Genomic DNA, 18,365 nt, shown 5'->3' with positions numbered 1-18,365 from the left:
TTCTAGGTCCATCTATGTTGCTGTAAATGGCATTATTTCATTCTTTTTATGGCTGAATAATATCCCATTGTATATATGTATTATATCTTCTTTATCCATTCTTCTGTCAGTGGACATTGAGATTACGTCCATGTCTTGGCTAATTGTAAATAGTGCTGCAGTGAATATTGGGGTGCACATATTTTTTCAAATTATAGTTTTGTCTAGATATATGCGCAGGAGTGAGATTGCTGGATCATATGGCAACTCTAATTTTTTCAGAAACCTTCACACTGTTCTCCTTAGTAGCTACACCAGTTTACATTCCCAACTATAGTGTCCGGGGGTTCCCTCTTCTCCACACCCTCTCTAGCATTTGTTATTTGTAAACTTTTTTATTGATGGCTGAACGTGAGGTGTTATCGCATGGTAGTTTTGATTTGCATGTCTTTAATAATTAGCAGTGTTGAGCATCTTTTAATCTGCGTGTTGGCCATCTGTATGTCTTCTTTGGAGAAATGCTTATTTAGGTCTTCTGCCTATTTTTTGATTGGTTTGTTTGTTTTTTTCTGTTGCTGAATTGTATGACCTCTTTATGTATTTTAGAAGTAAAAAGCCCTTGTCATCACATTCGCAAGGGTCTGCAAATGATGCAGTCTGTAGGTTGTCTTTTCTCCCAGTCTGTAGGTTGTCTTTTCATTTTGTTCATGGTTTTCTTTGCTGTGCAGATGAAGTATGCTTTCTATTCCTTTCTTTGGAAACTCCTTAGGTCCACTCCAGTATGAGGTCTTACCTATTGCCTGTAGCAGTCACTCCCTGGGCAGGGTACTTGCAGCCCTCTGTTCATCTTTGTTATGTTTGTTTATCAGTTTGTTTCCTAATCCAAAATGAAGTTTTCCTAGTAAGGATATAAACTTTGTGTTGACTCTACAAATACAGGATATCTGTTGTTGTTTTTTCTGAGCCTTAATAGTTTTCCATTTTATTACTCTGATGAATGGATTTGTGAGTGTTAACAATAAGGACTGTGTTTAATAATGAAGGCAGTAAAAATCTGTTACCTAGAAAATACTGACTCTTATTTACATTGTTGGGTTTGCCTAATGCTGTACCTTGGTGAGAGATTTTTAAGGACAGAGTTCTTTCAGTATTGAATGCTCTGATGCCTTTGTAAGTTATGATAGTTAGAAAACTTAACTTTTCTGTCCCTTGAATTATGAATTGCCCCTCTCAGTTTCTGTAAGATTTTGTGAGCCCTGTATGCTAAGTATATTGTTCAAAGTTCTAAATTTCATAGAGTGTTATTTGGTATTTTCATTTTTGTTGGTCTGTATTAGAGGAGCTAAGCTAAGGAATTGTTGAAAAGTGAAATATAGTTTAGCAAGGCTTAACTGCATTCTGATAGGTATTTCATTTCCACTTTAAGAGGATATTTGTATTGAAAACTCAAAGCCGTATTATGATGCAACTTGAAGCAAAAAACTGTATAAAACTAAGGATTTACCAAAACAAATGTACAAATCCAGATCTCAAAGATAGATTAAAAACTCTTGAATAACCTTTGTTCTTTTTACAAAAGATGAGTTTGCTTTACCAAATACTAAACAGCAAGTACAATCTTTCTTTTCTGACAGAGCACCTCAATTTTTGACAGAGTTCAAATGTCTAAATCCAAATTAATCGTAGTCAGAGACCCTTTTGTCCAAGGAATTCTGGTAAATCAGAGAGAACCATAAGACTGCAAACAGGCAAATGTCCACATTTTCAAAATTGTAGGCCATCAAATTTAACACTAATCTTCAGCGAAATCCTAGAACAAAACATTAAACAGATAGTTTGTGAACTATTGACACTCAGTCTTCTTCCTGGTCATGCCAGAGCTGCTTTGGAGTAGCATTGTGTCATGAAAAAGAGCATAAACTAGGGAGTCGGACATACCTTGGTTCAAATCCTGACCCTGGTACTTGGTAACTGCATCATTATGGACAAATCAATTACCCTATTTATTTATTTTAAAAATAGTTGTATTAATTTATTTATTTTTGGCTCTGCTGGGTCTTTGTTGCAGCAAGTGGAGGTTGCTCTCTGCTTGCAGTGTGTGGGCTTCTCATTGTGATGGCTTCTCTGTTTGCCGAGCAGGGCTCTATGGTGCATGGCTTCAGTAGCTGTGGCATGTGGGCTCAGTAATTGCAGCTCCCGGGCTCTAGAGCAGTGTCAATAGTTGTGGCTCATGGGCTTAGTTGTTCTGCCACATGTGAGATTTTCCCAGATCAGGGATAGAACCCTTGTTTCCTGCTTTGGCAGGTGCGTTCCTTAACCACTGAGCCACCGAGCCACCAGGGAAGCCCAGGCTTTGTTTCTTTTCTATCAAACAAAGCAATCATCTACTTCTTAGGGGTGTAGGAGATTTACAGGATAACCTGTATAGAACTCATGGCACACAGCTGGGTAACTGCTGATAATCTTTCCTTCACTCGTCCACGCTTCCCTTTACTCAGTGTGATTTAACCTTCTGTGCCTTAACCCTTTCCCGCAGTTTCAGCTTTACATAACAGCAGCCTGTTTTCTTCTTGGAACTCCATTTTCTGTTGACTTCTTGTGACACCATTCAGTTCAGGCCCTCACTTTATTATTGCGTGGGTTCTGGAGCCAAATGGCCTGAGTTTGAATCCCAGTTTTATCATTTGGCAGCTAAGTGACCTTGGCCAGGTTACCTAACTCACGTGGCTTTAGTATATTCATCCTGAAAAGGAGATACTGTGTTAATTACGGCAAAGGATGTTTTCAGGAATACATATAAAATACTTTGAAAAGTGCTTGGCACATATCAATAAGCAATAATTGAAGTTTGCTTCTATTATTATGATTGTTACTATTTTAAGCTTCTTTGTAGTCCTTTCTTCCTGGATTTAAGCCTCTAAATGTTGATCATCCTTACTTTCTCTCCCCAGCTTTCTTCTTTTTATTTTCTCTTTTCTGTCCTCTATCCCTAGGGTATCTCACCCAAGCGAGCTCATGCCCTGACCTTTCTCCTGAGTTCCCGTTCTATATATCCAGCTATTTACTTAAAGCTCATATGCAAAATTTAACTTGTTTTCTAGTTCTGTCATTCATTGCTATTGTTTTCTTCTGTCTCTTGTCCTGAGAAAATGGCACCAGAAACCTTGAAGTCAACCCAGGTTTTTCTTTACCTCTCTGATATTGAGTCACTCACCAAGTGCTATTAATTCTACCTCTAACTCATTCCTTTCTTTCCATGACAGCTACCACTGTCTTGGTTCAAGCCATCATTATATCTTATTTGGTTTATTATAGTTGGTTTCTAACTGGTATCCTTCCTTCTTATTAATCTCCCTCAAAACCTAGGTAACATTTTAAAAAGCTTATTGGATCATATCTCATTTCACATGCTAGTAAGGTTATGCTCAAAATCCTTCAAGCTAGACTTCATCAGTATGCGAACTGAGAACTTGCAGATGTACAAGCTAGTTTTAGAAAAGGCAGAAAAACCAGAGATCAAATTGCCAGCATTCATTGGATCATAGAGAAAGCAAGGGAATTCCAGAAAAACACCTGTTCTGCTTCATTGACTATGCTAAAGCCTTTGACTGTGTGGATCACAACAAACTGTGGAAAATCTTTAAAGATATGGGAATACTAGACCACCTTACTTGTCTCCTGAGAAACCTGTGTGTGGGTCAAGAAGCAACAGAACCTTATATGGAACAAACTGACTGGTTCAAGATTGGGAAAGGAGTACATCAGGCTGTATACTGTCACCTGCTTATTTAACTTCTGTACAGGGTGCATCATGAAAAATGCCAGGCTGGATGAATCACTAGCCAGAATCAAGATTGTCAGGAGAAACAGCAACCTCAGGTATGCAGATGATACCACTCTAATGGCAGAAAGTGAAGAGGAACTGAAGAGCCTCTTGATGAGGGTGAAAGAGGAGAGTGAAAAAGCTGGCTTAAAACTAAACATTCAAAAAACTGAGATCATGGCATCTGGTCCCATCTCTTCATGACAAATAGATGGGGAAAAAATGGAAACATTTACAGGTTTTATTTTCTTGGGCTTCAAAATCATTGCGGATGGTGACTGCATCCATGAAATTAAAAGACACTTGCTCCTGGGAAAGAAAGGTATGACAAACCTAGGCAGAGTATTAAAAAGCAGAGATATCACTTTGCCGACAAAGGTCTGTATAATCAAAACTATCGTTTTTCCAGTAGTCATGTTTTTCCAGTAGTAGGATGTGAGGGTTGGACCATAGAGAAAGCTGAGTGTCAAAGAATTGATGCTTTCAAATTGTGGTGCTTGGGAAGTCTCTTGAGAATCCCTTGGACTGCAAGATCAAACCTGTTAATCTTAAAGGATATCTACCCTGAATATTCACTGGATGGACTGATGCTGAAGCTGAAGCTCCAGTACTTTAGCCACCTGATCCCAAGAGCCAACTCTTTGGAAAAGACCCTGATAGTGGGAAAGACTGAAGGCAAAAGGAGAAAGGGGTGCCAGAGGATGAGATGGTTAGATAGCACCACTGACTCAATGGACTTGAATTTGAGCAAACTTTGGGAGATAGCGAAGGACAAGGAACCCTGGCATGCTGCAGTCCATGGAGTCGCAAAGAGTTGGACACATTAAGTGACTGAACAACAACATTGGATTGCATTACTTTCATGCTTAAAACTCCACAGTGACTTTCCTTAGCATGACATGTTATTTCCCACCACTTCCACCATTCCCTTCATGCCGAACTGTTGTAGTTCCCTCTCTAACCATGTCTTTGGTATTGCATCTAACTTAAATAACCTAATTTTTCTTATCTTCCTTGAACTTGCTCCTAAAACTCAGCTGAAATATCACCTGCATCTCTCCCAGGTTTACAGAAGTGATTAGCCACTTTTGTGCTTGCCTCTTTTTGCATCCTTTATGATATTTCTTTAATTACTTGTTCACATTTGTTTGCCTGTCCAGACCTAGGGACAGGAATCATATTAAGATTAATCACTTGCCATAATATAATGTTTAGATTGTAGTAAGTATTTACCATTTCTGAACGAAGAGAGGAATCTGGGGGAAAAAAATAATGCTTATTAGAAGCCAAATTAAGTTCTAAAACATAGTACTCTAAACTTTCTTTTCCCAGAAGAGTTCTTGGATGGGTAGATTGGAGTGCTTTGATTTCTTCAAGATATTTGAAAAAGCCTTTTATGATATTCTCAATGACATGTCAGTGAAAGGTGGACAGGGTGGTGATACAGTTGGGTGACTTTATAGTCATCTGAAGTCTGAACAGCTCCAAATTTAAAGAGTTTTGGTCACTGGATGTTTGCTCGGATGAAGGTGGTATACCACAAGACTCTCCCTCTGGTCTAGTCTTGTTCAGCATTTTCATTATAACTTGTGACTAAGTAGAAAGTATGCATACAAATTTGTGGGTGATATGTTGTGGTCAAGACTTTTTCAGTTGTGATGGAAACCTGGCTCAAGCTAGTTCAAGCAAACAAGGGATTTATAGGTTCTCACCAGTGGAGTTTTTTCGTTTCTGACAGGGGTTCAAGTAACGTCACTGGGATTCTACCTTTGCTCATCTCTCTGTTCTACTTTCTCCTAAATTGGCTTTATTCTCAGACAAGCCTTTTTGAAATATTAAGCAAAAATGGCCACTAGTAGCTCCAGGTTTAATTAGTCCTTCCAGCTTAAGGAACCAGAGGAAAAAAGAATCTCTATAACCTATAGAGGGATTCCCTGTTGGCTCAAATGGTAAAGAATCCTCCTGCCAATGCAGGAGACCTAGGTTTGATCCCTGAGTCAGAAAGATTCCTTGGAGAAGGGAAGGGCCCCCCACTGCAGTATTCTTGCCTAGAGAATTCTATGGACAGAGGAGCCTGATGGCTACAGTGCATGGGGTCGCAAAGGGGTTGGACATGACTAAGCGAGTAACACTTTCACACGTCCATAACTTATGGAGAACCTATCCTATATAGTCTTGAGTAGAGTTGGTCCCGCTCCTGTAGTAGAATGATGTTGGGGGAATGGATTTCCCACAGGAAAAAGAAATTCCTGTACAAGAGAAGAAGGAAAAACATAATGAAGTAAAAGCTATACTAGAATGAACCACTAGAGATGGATAGTTCAACTACTGAATGTCTGAATAGAGATTAACAGTGTCATAAAAGACTGAAATATTGAATTAAATTACAAGATTTTGTTATTACTACTATCATCATCGTTGTTGTTGTTGGCTAATATTTATGGAACATTTACTGTGTCTTGGGCACTATACACTGCATACTAAACTTTATATTCAGCTGATTGCTACAATGACCATATGAAGTATAGGTATACTTCCATGTTTTTACAGAGCAGAGATTTCATCCAATCTTTGAGGAAAACGAGCATTTAAAGCTTAAAACAGTTGCCTGCATTTTTGTTCCGAGAGAGAAGGTGCAGAACTGTGTGTGCAGTGCCCTGAGGTGCCCTTCAGAGCACAGGCTCAGCTGTGGGGCACGGGCTTCGTGGCTTAGTTGCTCTGCAGCATGTGGGATGATCTTGGAACTCATCTTCGAACTCATGTTTCCTGCATTGGCAGGCAGATTCTTTACCAGTGAGTCACCAGGGAAGCCCCTCAGAGACATCTTATCCTTAGCAATTTGAGACAGATAGGCACTAGAGAGACTGATCCCCCTCCCCGTCCCCAATCAATAAAAGCTCTTTGGGATTCTCAACTTTGTATTAATCTTTTTATTTTGAGATAATTGTAGTTATAATAAACAGTTTATAGAGATCTTATGTAACTTTTACCTAGTTTTCCCCAATGGTAACTCCTTGCAGAACTATAGCACCAGGCCACAATAGGGATGTTGACATTGCTGCAGTCCACCTATCGTGTTCAAATTTTCCGCGTCTTACTTGTAGTCATGTTGTGTGTGAGTGTGTTTAGTTGTATGCAGTGTCATCACATGTCTAGTCAGGGTATCTAACTCACAGTCAAGACCTAAAATCTTTCAGTTTTAATTTCTAACACAGTAAATATCAATAGATATAGCCAACATAGATAAAAGCTGTGTAAGGCTCTCAATTTTAAAATCTGTAAAAGTTTCCCAAGACCAGAAGTTTAAGAACAGCTGGCTTAAAGCAGGGAGATTCCTTCCCATTTCACCTTCGCAAGCTACTGCGGAGCACAGTGTGGTTTGTCATGTCTCAGTTAAAATGGTTGTAGGACCGTCGATGCGAATGATAATTAGATTCTTTAGTACAATTTGTCCATCCGTATTGAAGGTTGAGTTGAGACTCTTCTTTGACATCCGTAATTCTGAATGATTCTGAGAAAGGCTTTAGCTTTCTGTTGTGTTTACTTAAGCGAGAAGAGAATGGAATAGAAAATACGTTCTAGCCGTGACATTTTAGGAAATGGGTAGGTAAAAGGAGGTAAGAAGTGTGTTCAGGAAGGGAAGTAGTTGTAGTCAAAGGATGAATTTTTATACAATCCTATATTCTTGAGAGCCAATTCTAGTGCTTCCTTTGGAACATTATAGGAATGGGAGGGGAGGGATCATCAACCTTCTGTGGAAAAAAACTGTGGTCAGTTTCAGAGGTAGTTCTTGGGTCCTTATGGTTACTCATCACAGGGGATAGCTGTACTGAAAGAAAATTGGGGAATTCAAGCGGGCAGGAGATTGCAGAGAAGACGTGGAAGAGCAAAGAGATGCTGCCTTCAGCAAAAGCCTTTGCCACTGCATTGGACCCTGCCATGTGATTTGTGTTGTGTGTTGGTTTTGCTTGTACGATTTTTTTTTCCTTTGTTCAAGTCGAGCATTATTTATTCAGTCCCACACATTGGGAGTTTTAGAAAGGCTTGAATATTAGGATCATTTGATCTGACATCTTCTCTTCACCAGAAGAGGTCTTTAGGGTCTGAGCCTGAGATTCTCTCTATAGGGATCATCACAGGAGAACTCCCTGTGGCTAATCTGTAGTCTTCAAATTATGTGTTGACTGCACTTGCATTTTCTAGTGCACATTGGAACAGCCATCACTGCTGACCTTGACCAGGTGCTGACTGGTTAAAATTGAATGCAAAAGTAAGTCTTCTGTGAATAATAGAATATGTAGCTTCTAAGAGCTGTTTGATGTTTGGCTGTGATGCCAACTACCACATCTTTTGCCCTTTTTTCTTGTTGTTTTGTGCTTCAAAATGTTGGGAAGTTAACCAGAGTTACAATCAAATTCTTCAAAGCAACCTACGTAAAATCTGGAAGTTCAGGAAACCAGCAAACCTCTTTTCTCCCCCTTCTGCCTGCCTTTCCCCTCCCCTTCCCTCCTCGCTCCTTCCTTCCTTCCTTTTCTCTCTTCCTTCCTCCCTCCCTCCCTTCCTTCTTTCCTTTACTTAGAGAGACATTTGGAAAGATACTTAATGTTTGAAAGGGGCTATTTTCTCCTTCACTAATAGTTAAATGTTAAGCTGTTTTGGGATTTACAAGGAATATTCTGTTGCGTTCTGAGAAGAACTTCATGGAGAGGAAGAATTTGGACTTCTGCCTTCATCTTCAGTTATTCCATGATTTCCACCACCAGCCTTTAGCACTAAGTAAGAATCTTTCAGAATAAGAAAAAAAATCCTGAATTTTTAAAAATACTTATTTATTTGGCCATGTCAGGTCTTAGTTGCAGCATATGGGATCTTTGTTATGTTGTGCAGGATCTTTTGTTGTGGAGCACACACTCTAGTTGTGGTGCATGGGCGCGGGAGTGCGTGGGCTTAGTTGCTTGAGGTATGTGAAATCTTAGTTCGCGAACCAGGGATTGAACCAGCATCTGCTGCATTGCAAGGCAAATTCCTAATCACTGGGCTACCAGGGAAGTCCCCTAAAATGTTTTAAAATATATTTATGTATTTATTTATCTTTGGCCGCACTGGGTCTTCGGTGCTTTGCACTGGCTTTCTTAGTTGTGGCGAGCAGGGGCTGCAATGGCTTCTCTTGTTGCAGAGCACAGGCTTCAGGGCACGTGGACTTCAGTAGTTTCAGCACATAGGCTCAGTAATTGCAACTTCTGGTCCCTAGATTTCGCAGGCTTTGGTAGTTGTGGTCCGCAGGCTTAGTTGCTCCACTGCATTTGGAATCTTCCTGGACCAGGGATCAAACCCATGTCCCCTGCTTTGGCAGAAGGATTCTTATCCACTGGGCCATCAGCGAAATTCCAGCCCTAAATTAAAAAAAAAAAAATACAGTGAACTTATTTTATCTCAAATTGCCAATCAATAGAAGGCAATTCAAATAATTTGAGAATTTTCCCCCTGTGTTTTAATTTGTTGTTGTTGTTCAGTCACCAAGTCATGTCCGACTCTTCGTGGCCCCATGAACTGGAGCACGCCAGTCTCCCCTGTCCTTCACTATCTCCAGGAGTTTGCTTAAACTCATGTCCATTGATTCAGTGATGCCATCCAACCATCTCATCCTCTGTCGTACCCTTCTGCTGCCCTCCATCTTTCCCAGCATCAGAGTCTTTTCCAATGAGTCGGCTCTTTGCATCAGGTGGCCAGAAAAGTATTGGATCTTCAGCTTCAGTATCAGTCCTTCTGATTAATATTAAACTTTAGAGAAATATAAATAACATAATAAACTGATAAATAGGATTTTTTAAATTACCTGGTTTTTTATAATGTATGTTAGTCACTCAGTCATGCCCTACTCTTTGTGACCCTTGGACTATAGCCTGCCAGGCTCCTCTGTCTATGGAATTCTCCAGGAAGAATACTGGAGTGGGTAGCCATTCCCTTCTCCAGGGGATCTTCCCAACCCAGGGATTGAACCCAAGACTCCAGCATTACAGGCAGATCCTTTACCATCTGAGCCACCAAGATGGCCTTGTGAGCAAATCAAGTTTGCTATACTGTATCAGGGTGAGTACTTATATTTGTTCATGAATCAAGAACATACATTACTGTTAGTATTACTAATGCTGAGTCACTATAAAATCTTGAAGAAACTTGGGAATTATTGAAGAAAGAGGACTTCTTATTAATGTGTGTGTGTGCATGTGTGCTGAATTGTGTCCAATTTTTTGCAACCCCATGGACTGTAGCCTACCAGGCTCCTCTGTCCATTGAATTTTCCAGTCAAGAATACTGAAGTAGGTTGCCATTTCCTACTCCAGGGATCTTATTACTATAATACTTAGTATATTTGATGACATTTTACTTTCTGCACAATCTTTTCTGATTAATCTGAACATTCATCTAACCATCATCCCCAGTAATCTTTCTTTCTTGGATAAAAGGGAGTTTCTTAGAGCTACTGAAGTTATCAGTAGAACCAGCTTCCTTTCTGCCTTTTGAGTGTGAAGGTGATGTTATCAGACTCATATTTGTGAAGGAGAGAGTCTGTCCCAAATACCTCTTCACTTCATTTTCTACCCCTGAAATTATGTTGCAGCCTTTTCCTCCATTAGTGCCTCTCAAGTGTGGGAGGCAGCTGAAGTCAGTATATAATCACTTCTTGCAGGGAGATTAATGGCTCTGGCCTTTCTTTATTTTCCCAGTCCTCATTTCTGTGTCACCTGCCTATCAGCACTCAGATCCCTAATAGGTGCTATTAGGCTAATATCTAAAGGTGAATTAGAAAGAAGTATCATTAAAAGATAAAGGACATGAAATATTAGGAAACTTCAGAGATCTCCATCTTTAAGTTTTCTGTCTCTTTTCAGGTTTCTCTTTTGTTGTATTGTTTACCTTCCCATTTCAGTGAGCCCCTGGAGCCACGGTGGCACTTCTTAGCATTTCAGAATCTGAGAGTTGGCCAGCTTTTATTGTTGTCATAGTTGTGAAGGTATTCAGTGACCCTAACTTTTCCTATTTTTATCCCTGTTTTCCCCGCTGGCATCAGTCTTTTGACAGTCCCTGCTTTTTGCATCCTAGGTATACAGGAAAGATGGCAAAATGAGTCCTTTTTTGATTTTCATCCTCTCCTGCAGAGTGATAAATGAAGCTGTGTTTGTTCCAGTGAATAGTAGAATTTGAAATCCCACAAAGTCACCTAGCTTATTAGATGAATATCACAGAGCTGCTTATTATGCACTATGGCTTAATGTAGATTATAGATGTGACCAAACAGTAATTAGCAGAGCTAGAGCTGTAATTAAACATTATTGTGCTGCTCTGTGATTTCTCCTTAGATTTCTGTTGCAAAGTAGAAGGGAATTGAACAGTAGTTCCAAATCTGAAGGTGCATTTTCTCCCTTCTCCTCATTCCCCAAAATCCCATTTAACTAATCAAATAGTTAAGTAAAGTCATCCTCACACAAACAGATGCTGAGCTCTACTTAGTAACTTACTAATAACTTCGATTAGTAGGAGTAGTTTGACGTGCACACACACATTAATCATCTCCTCATGTATTAATTCTGTTATTCTTAGTGATCACTTCAGCTAAGTTTCTTCTCTTCAGATGTTTAGGGTTTAATTTAACAAGCTGCCTGAATACAACAGTGGTGTTTTGTGCTTACATCTTAGATGTTTTCTGAATCTGTCAGTATAGAATTGGGAGCTTAGCTTTGTCCAGAATGTCAGTGGCTTATCTTTTTCTTGGCCTCCCAGCAGTACTGAATAAATTAACAGGAAATGAAACCACTTCTAGAAAAGAGCTGCCCTTGATGGCAGAGAGTGTGTAGGTGACTCCCTGGGGACTTCCTTCCTGCTCTGATTTGGATTGCTGCCTCAGCGATGGGACATGTTGGCAATAGGTCTTGCTCAAGCCAGGCAGTCAGAGAGTTCACAGGAGTGACCTAGAAGGTTTAGGCCAATTTCTTTGTTCAAGAAAGAGGACTTTGCAGGAGTTTCTCTTGCTAGTAGAAGAAAGGTATAGAAAAGGGGACAGATTCTAAGCAAAGGAAATGCACATATTAACTAACTCTGAAGACCCGAGAAACAGAGGCGAGGCCAAGAGTAAAGATGATCTGAATACTCTCTAATTTCCCTTTCTGATAATTCTCATGGGTGAAATCTCTAGGAAACTTTCTTTCCAAAGAGTTAATGAACCACTGTCTAAAAGCATTCCTGAGAGGGCTTAATGATTAGACCCAGAGTCTAGCACTACACAGGAGTAGTAGGAAATCCAGTTTATTTTTTCTGTTGTTCTTACCTTCAAATCTGTGCTTAGACATTTTTTTAAAGAGTTTTTCAGGGATCTAACACATCCCAAGAAGGTTGTCAAATTGAATTATAAATGCCTGATTTTCAGGAGTACAAAAGACCAAAAATGCCTCTTGGCATTTATCATTATGCAGAAGATTCACTGGACAGGCTTCTACTTTCATTTAATGAAAAGGGTGGAGTTAGAAAGTATGGGGTGGATGTGTATAACCACAAACAGATAAGGATAATGTTTTGGCAGCTATTCAGGGACCAGAATTAATCAGAACCAGTGTTTTAGCATTCTGTGGACTCTGATAGAGATGATCTGCAAATATCACTTGATTTTTAAGCCAAGAAGTCAGAGCTACTTATAGAGAATGGATTCAATACCCAGACCTTGGTTTCCAGGGTAGTGTTTGAGTCCAGGAAGATGTTTGTGTGTGCATGTTTGTGTTTAAAATGAGGGGGATGGATTATAGGTAGAGTGGTGGTCATGCAGTAAGCTATTTCAGGACCAGAGTCCTGTCGCAGAACTGTGCAGCAGCTTTGATAATGGGTACATGGGTGCCTCACTCTGAATGTGGGCCTGTTGAAGGAGTATAGTCAACCTGGTCTTTCACAAGGGAAAGAGTGTTCCAATCCTTGACTCCTCCTTTTTAGATCTTCTTACTGGTATCATACATAATCTTTAGGAAGGATCAGTCAGTGTGTATTGAGTGCCTTTGCATGTGCCAGACACTGTTTAGTTAGGATGTAGGCACTATTATCTCAGAATTGGTACTTTGTCAACCTGATAAATGCTAGGGTTTAAAGAATTAAGGGATTATTGCTCTTTGTTACAACTTTTAACTCTAGATGTGTTAATTTCTTCTTGGAATCTAAGTAAAATTGTGTTCTTGTGAGAGGGTCTAGTTTTGGTGGTAGAGATTGCTGGTTCTTTTGGGGTGGGGGGCTATGCTGGGTCTTCATTGCCACATGCAGGATTTCTCTAGTTGCGGGGAGCAGGGGTTACTCTCTAGTTGTTGTGCGCCAACTTCCCGTTGCAGTAGCTTCTCTTGTTGCAAAGCATGGGCTCTAGGGTGCCAGGTTTCAGTAGTTGGGGCACGCAGGCTTAGTTGCCCCACAGCGTGTGGGATTTTCCAGGACCAGGGATCGAACCCATGTTCCCTGCATTGGCAAGCAGACTCTTAACTACGGGACCACCAGGGAAGTCCCAGACTGCTGGTTCTTGTGTTTGACTATTCTTATGTATGTGTGTGTATTCAGCTTCATGTGCAGGCTGCTGTGGATTGGCTTCTGGGTAGTAACAGTACCTCCTGTTTCTTCTCTGCACATTTGATGTTAGATTCACACTCTGAAATGTCACTGTCATTAACCTATCGCTATTATAATCTCTGTGGGTTAGAAACCCCCATCAGCCCTCCTGTGACTTTTAAGTACGTTTCCTTCTACCCAAAGATGAACTAAAGCTCCAGTCTTCCTGGAGTGGCATTCCTAGGATCTGGATATTTCTCCCTCTCTTTATCCCCATATGTATTCTTGGATTTTACACCTGATTAATGTATTACTTGTTGACAGGCTGCAGAGGTGCAGAAGGGCAGCAGTAGAACAGGCCTCAGAAGCTGAGCCTTTTCTTTCTCATCAGTCTGTGTGCTCTCTTCTCTTGCTGTTGAGGTCTGGCCCTGATTCTCTTTCAGTAGATTTTTAAAAGAGACAGTTTTCTTAATACACTTTTAGCCAAGCACAGTTTATGAGGAGGGCCATTAATAAGACATAGAGCTTCTTCTAGCCCAGGGTGCACTCATCTAAACCACTTAGATTTATAGTGGTATCATGAGCTAGAACTTGAAAAATAAGGACTAAAGTCTTGTATTTAAAGCCCTCTGCTTTCTGGCAGGAGAGGATGTAGGACTAGATTAAATACAGAGAAGATATTTCCTGTAAATGTTCTTGCAACTCATCTACTGCTTTCTCTTCCCCCACAGATGGAGTCCCCTGTCTCCACACCAGCAGTGCTGCCACTGCACCTTCTGGTGCCCGTGGTCAATAATGACATCTCATCCCCCTGTGAGCAGATCATGGTTCGTACCCGATCCGTTGGGGTCAATACATGTGATGTGGCTCTGGCCACAGAGCCTGAGTGTCTGGGCCCCTGCGAACCTGGGACAAGTGTCAACCTCGAGGGCATCGTGTGGCAGGAAACCGAAGACGGTAAGTACTACATGTGGCTTTCCTGTACCTTCTCAACCTTCTTCTGTCAACAAGGACTTATGGTTGTAAATAATACCAAGTATTTATTAGGAGTCTCACATGACCATCGTTTGCTGGTGATACCTACCCAGAAGATTATAGCAAACTTCTCTATAAAATTGCTTAGCTTCTAGAGATTGCCAGTTTTTAAAAATTAATTATCTCCCCTTCATAGCCATTTTTAAGCAGTCGTTTGATAGGTACTAGACATATAACTCAAACTGTATCTATACTGTTTCCCTCTCTGTCATTTTATATGGGAGAATTTGAATATACATGAACTTTTGGGTCAGGCTTGAAGAGAAAAAGTAATAAAAGGGCAGCTGTGGGAGTCAAGGAAATGGAAAACAGTCTTGACTTAGTATTGACTCACTGAATATGCAAGTCTTGCCTTTTTTAACACCTGGAGGTACAGCCAGCTCCTTCCTACTAGTTGCCTCATTGCCCAGCCACCCACACCACTTTATGCATCTGTCACTTAGTACAGATTTTATAGGCCTAGGCAACAGGGAACTGTTTACATGGTCTTGTTTTCAGGCATTCAGTAAGCAGTTGGCTCACTGTAGGGTGCTGCTGCTTGTATGTTCCGCTTGTCCCTGACAACAGAATCTCTTCTGTTTTGAAAATTTGTTAACCTGAAAAATTAGGGGTGCAAAGGGACTTAACCAGATATTTTAGATCCCCTTGGTACCATCTATGGCAATTTGATTTCGGAATACATTCTTTTTATAAAGAATCCAAGTCCTTGTCAAAGAATGTGTGGTTCGAGAGGCTGGGCCTCAGAGTCCCATCAGGTCTTTGCATCAGTAACCAGGCTTTCAAAGCGTCACCACTCTGAGGAGTTTAGAAGCCCAGAGGAGCACAGCTAATTATCTCTGATTATCATAAGCTGTCTTGTCAGTCTGCCCATGGAAATTCAGGCATTTCATTTTAATCATTCCAGTTAAAAAAAAAAAATTCTGTTTCTCTGAATATTTTGTTGTGATTCAGTTTTCCATGCAGTAGGCACTGATGTGATACAGGTTAAGAATTCTGTGTTCTTGGCTCTCTTGTTGTTAGCAATATAGTAAAGTTTCAGCTTTCAGAATAACATTGCTGGTGAGGTTTTATTGTGTGTCTGAGACCATAATGCAAAAAGAAGAAGAAAATAATCCCATTGTGTTAGAAACTGTGAAGAGAGAGGTTGACGTAGAGGTTGACACTGTAAGTGTGTATACAGTATACAGTCTGGAAATCACAAGTGGCTATCTCTGATTTTAAAAATGCCGTCTGCCACATGTCTGAACAGCCAGAGTCTACTGGAATTAACAAACATATCCAGATCACAGCTCTGAGCCACCAAGCAAACTTTAGGGCCTGTTGCTTCAGTATATTGAAGATCAAAAACATCAATTTCCTGCCAATTTACTGTATTCCACCCATCTTTATAGTAGTGATTTTCTTCAAGGGCAATATACTTTTTGTGTATGTAAACCTGATAAAAACTGTGAGAATGAGGCTAATAACCTTTTCCCTCTCCTGAGAACAATGGTTACCTTTTTATCTGGGGATTCTTGTTCTCCCTCCCTACTAGGGGGATGTTAGCATAGTTTTTTTTTTTTAATTGTTCGTTATGAAAGATTCTCTGGTTGTCACTGGCAGCCTATTAGCAAGTTCCCCTGTTACACACTTTCAGTGCACCCTGTGTACTTTATTTCACAGTACTTACCACCATTTGTAATATTGTGTATAATTACATTTTTCTGTTTTTAAAAAATATTATTTATTTATTTGGCTCTGCCAGGTCTTGCAGCATGTGGGACCTAGTTCCCTGAGCAGGGATCGAACCCAGGTCCCTTGCACTGGTAGCATGGGAGTCTTAGCCCCGGGACCACCAGGGAAATCCCAGCATTTTTCTATTAATGTCTGTTTCTTCCACTGTTCTAAAGGTTCTTTGAGCTCAGGAACTCTGTTTTGCTCGCTATTATATCCTCAATATTTAATGCCAGCCCTCACAAATATTTATTTGAATGAATGGATGCTTATACCATCTCATTGTCATTTCTGGATCTATGTTAGTATATATGTAATAGATACCATAAACTCAGATACTTTCCAGAATTCTATACCTTCTCTGAAACTCAAATATTATTTTCACCAAGCTTAAGATCATTCTAATTTATTTAAACCTGTAAGGTGTTCGTTCTCTGAGTAATTTTAATACTGTATTTTTCCCCACTTACCATATTGTGTTTTAGGGCTTATTCTTCTCTTCTTTTCGTTTCATCCCAAGGGAAAGAGAACTGTTCTGGAGTGATACACTCTACTCTTTGCTTTCTGGCCATCCCAGAGGGCCTTCCCCTGTACTGTCTGTTGGCAAAGGTCTGAATTAGGATCAGAGCTGGTTCATATTCCTTTTCATCTTTAGATAACAGAGATTTCCTGCAAAGATCATTCTTGGTAAATCTAGAAGACCTAGTATACTGTGTCCGTTTTCAGGTTAATAGTAAGAACTATATACATATACTTAACAAAAAAAAAGTCCTTCCTGCCATGTAGGTTTCTTGTCTGCTACCCCAATTTTTTATACTTTCTGTCTCTTTGCCCAGCAAACTACTGTCTTCATACTGAAAAGCCCTTCTGCCTTCCCTTAGAGATAAACTATAAATGCTTGGCCTCCAAGGGGAATGGAGGGTCCTGCACTCCCTATAGAACTGAGCCCCCTTGCAGAGAACTGGTGTAGGGGTCATGGCCTGAGTTCTTCCTGATTTCTTTGCTTACCTATTCTGCAGTGTTGCTTCTTTCTTTCCTATTTCTCACTATAAACCTTACCTTAGAGGCATTTTGAAATTCCTGCAGATCTCATCTCTTTTTAGGCTGTTTGTAATTCAGCTGGCATCTACAAAGATCCCCCTTAACTAGGCTCAACTTTAGGACTGTTAAGAAGACCCAAGTGTAACCTGGACTCTCTTGTCTTCCTTTGCTTTTTTGAGATGTATTCCCAGCATTTATCCAGAGATCTCCTTCTCCCTGATTTCACTTTGTCCTACCTTACTTCAAATAGAAGTAACAGGTCCCAAGTCTATTTCTGGTTCACAAATCTTACCTTAACCCACGGTCCTGGCAACAATGTATAAAAAACCTCCATGTATAAGACCTTATGCTTCTGTTGAGGCAAAATTGCTTACTGGCTTCTATGGGGTTTTTTTGTTTTGTTTTGTTTTTTTATGGTATTTTAAAGAAAGGCAGAGCTGACTTATTAGATAAGAATTCCAGGAAGTCCTACAGATTCTCCTTTCTAGACTGCAGCACTAGGTTGAAGGCCATCACTAGTGATATATTTTACTTTGGCAAATGTGCTTTCTAGACAAATTTGTGATATACTGGAAAGAGCCCTGGAGTGAAAATCAGGAGACCTCTATGTTTCTGCCACTACTGTTGTGACTTTGGACAAGTTCCTTAACTTCTTTGGACCTTAGTTACCTCATATCTTAAGTATAGTTGAATTGGATGACCAATAAGGACATATCCAGGCTTGTAAGCTATTATAATCTACGGCTTTAAACCTTGAAATCAGCATGGACCCAATACTAGTTGACTATGGCATCTTGAAAATGAATGGTTTCATATGCCAATCACAAGAGTGAAGACTGAAAAATATTAATACCATTGATGAAACTTTATTATACACTTGTTTATCTAGAACAGAAAATTAATCTGCTTCTCTTGCCAGTCTCAAATTCAGGAAATCTCCACCTCCCATTTTTCAGCCCCCGATCCTAGACTGACAAATGAAAGAATTCACAAAACTGAGCTGTTTTTGATGCAAGTTTATGCTGGCTGACATAAAATGAGTTTGCAGTGCTGCTTGGCAATCCCTTCATCTCTCTATTACATTTGCATTCCACAGTAGTTACTTCATTCTCACGATTTCATCAGTCCAATTCATTCTCTCCTTGTGCTCTTAAATAACTGAGATCAAAGCCATCCACCTAAGTCCTCTAACTTCCCTCCT

General features: G+C 40.1%; 1 protein-coding gene across 4 annotated transcripts in view; it reads left to right on the top strand.

The window, feature by feature from the left end:
- The window catches only part of ZNF609 (zinc finger protein 609), a 193,182-nt gene that overhangs the window by 125,786 nt on the left and 49,031 nt on the right, over positions 1 to 18,365 (top strand). For all 4 annotated transcript variants that reach the window (XM_070469139.1, XM_070469138.1, XM_070469137.1 and 1 more), the window contains one exon: positions 14,107 to 14,332. In XM_070469139.1, coding sequence (XP_070325240.1) covers positions 14,107 to 14,332 — 226 coding nt within the window. The remainder of the gene's footprint in view (positions 1 to 14,106; positions 14,333 to 18,365) is intronic.

This window comes from Odocoileus virginianus, chromosome 6 (genome assembly GCF_023699985.2).
Source record: "Odocoileus virginianus isolate 20LAN1187 ecotype Illinois chromosome 6, Ovbor_1.2, whole genome shotgun sequence".
Taxonomy (NCBI): Eukaryota; Metazoa; Chordata; class Mammalia; order Artiodactyla; family Cervidae; genus Odocoileus; species Odocoileus virginianus.
This window is presented reverse-complemented; position numbering and strand designations above follow the sequence as displayed.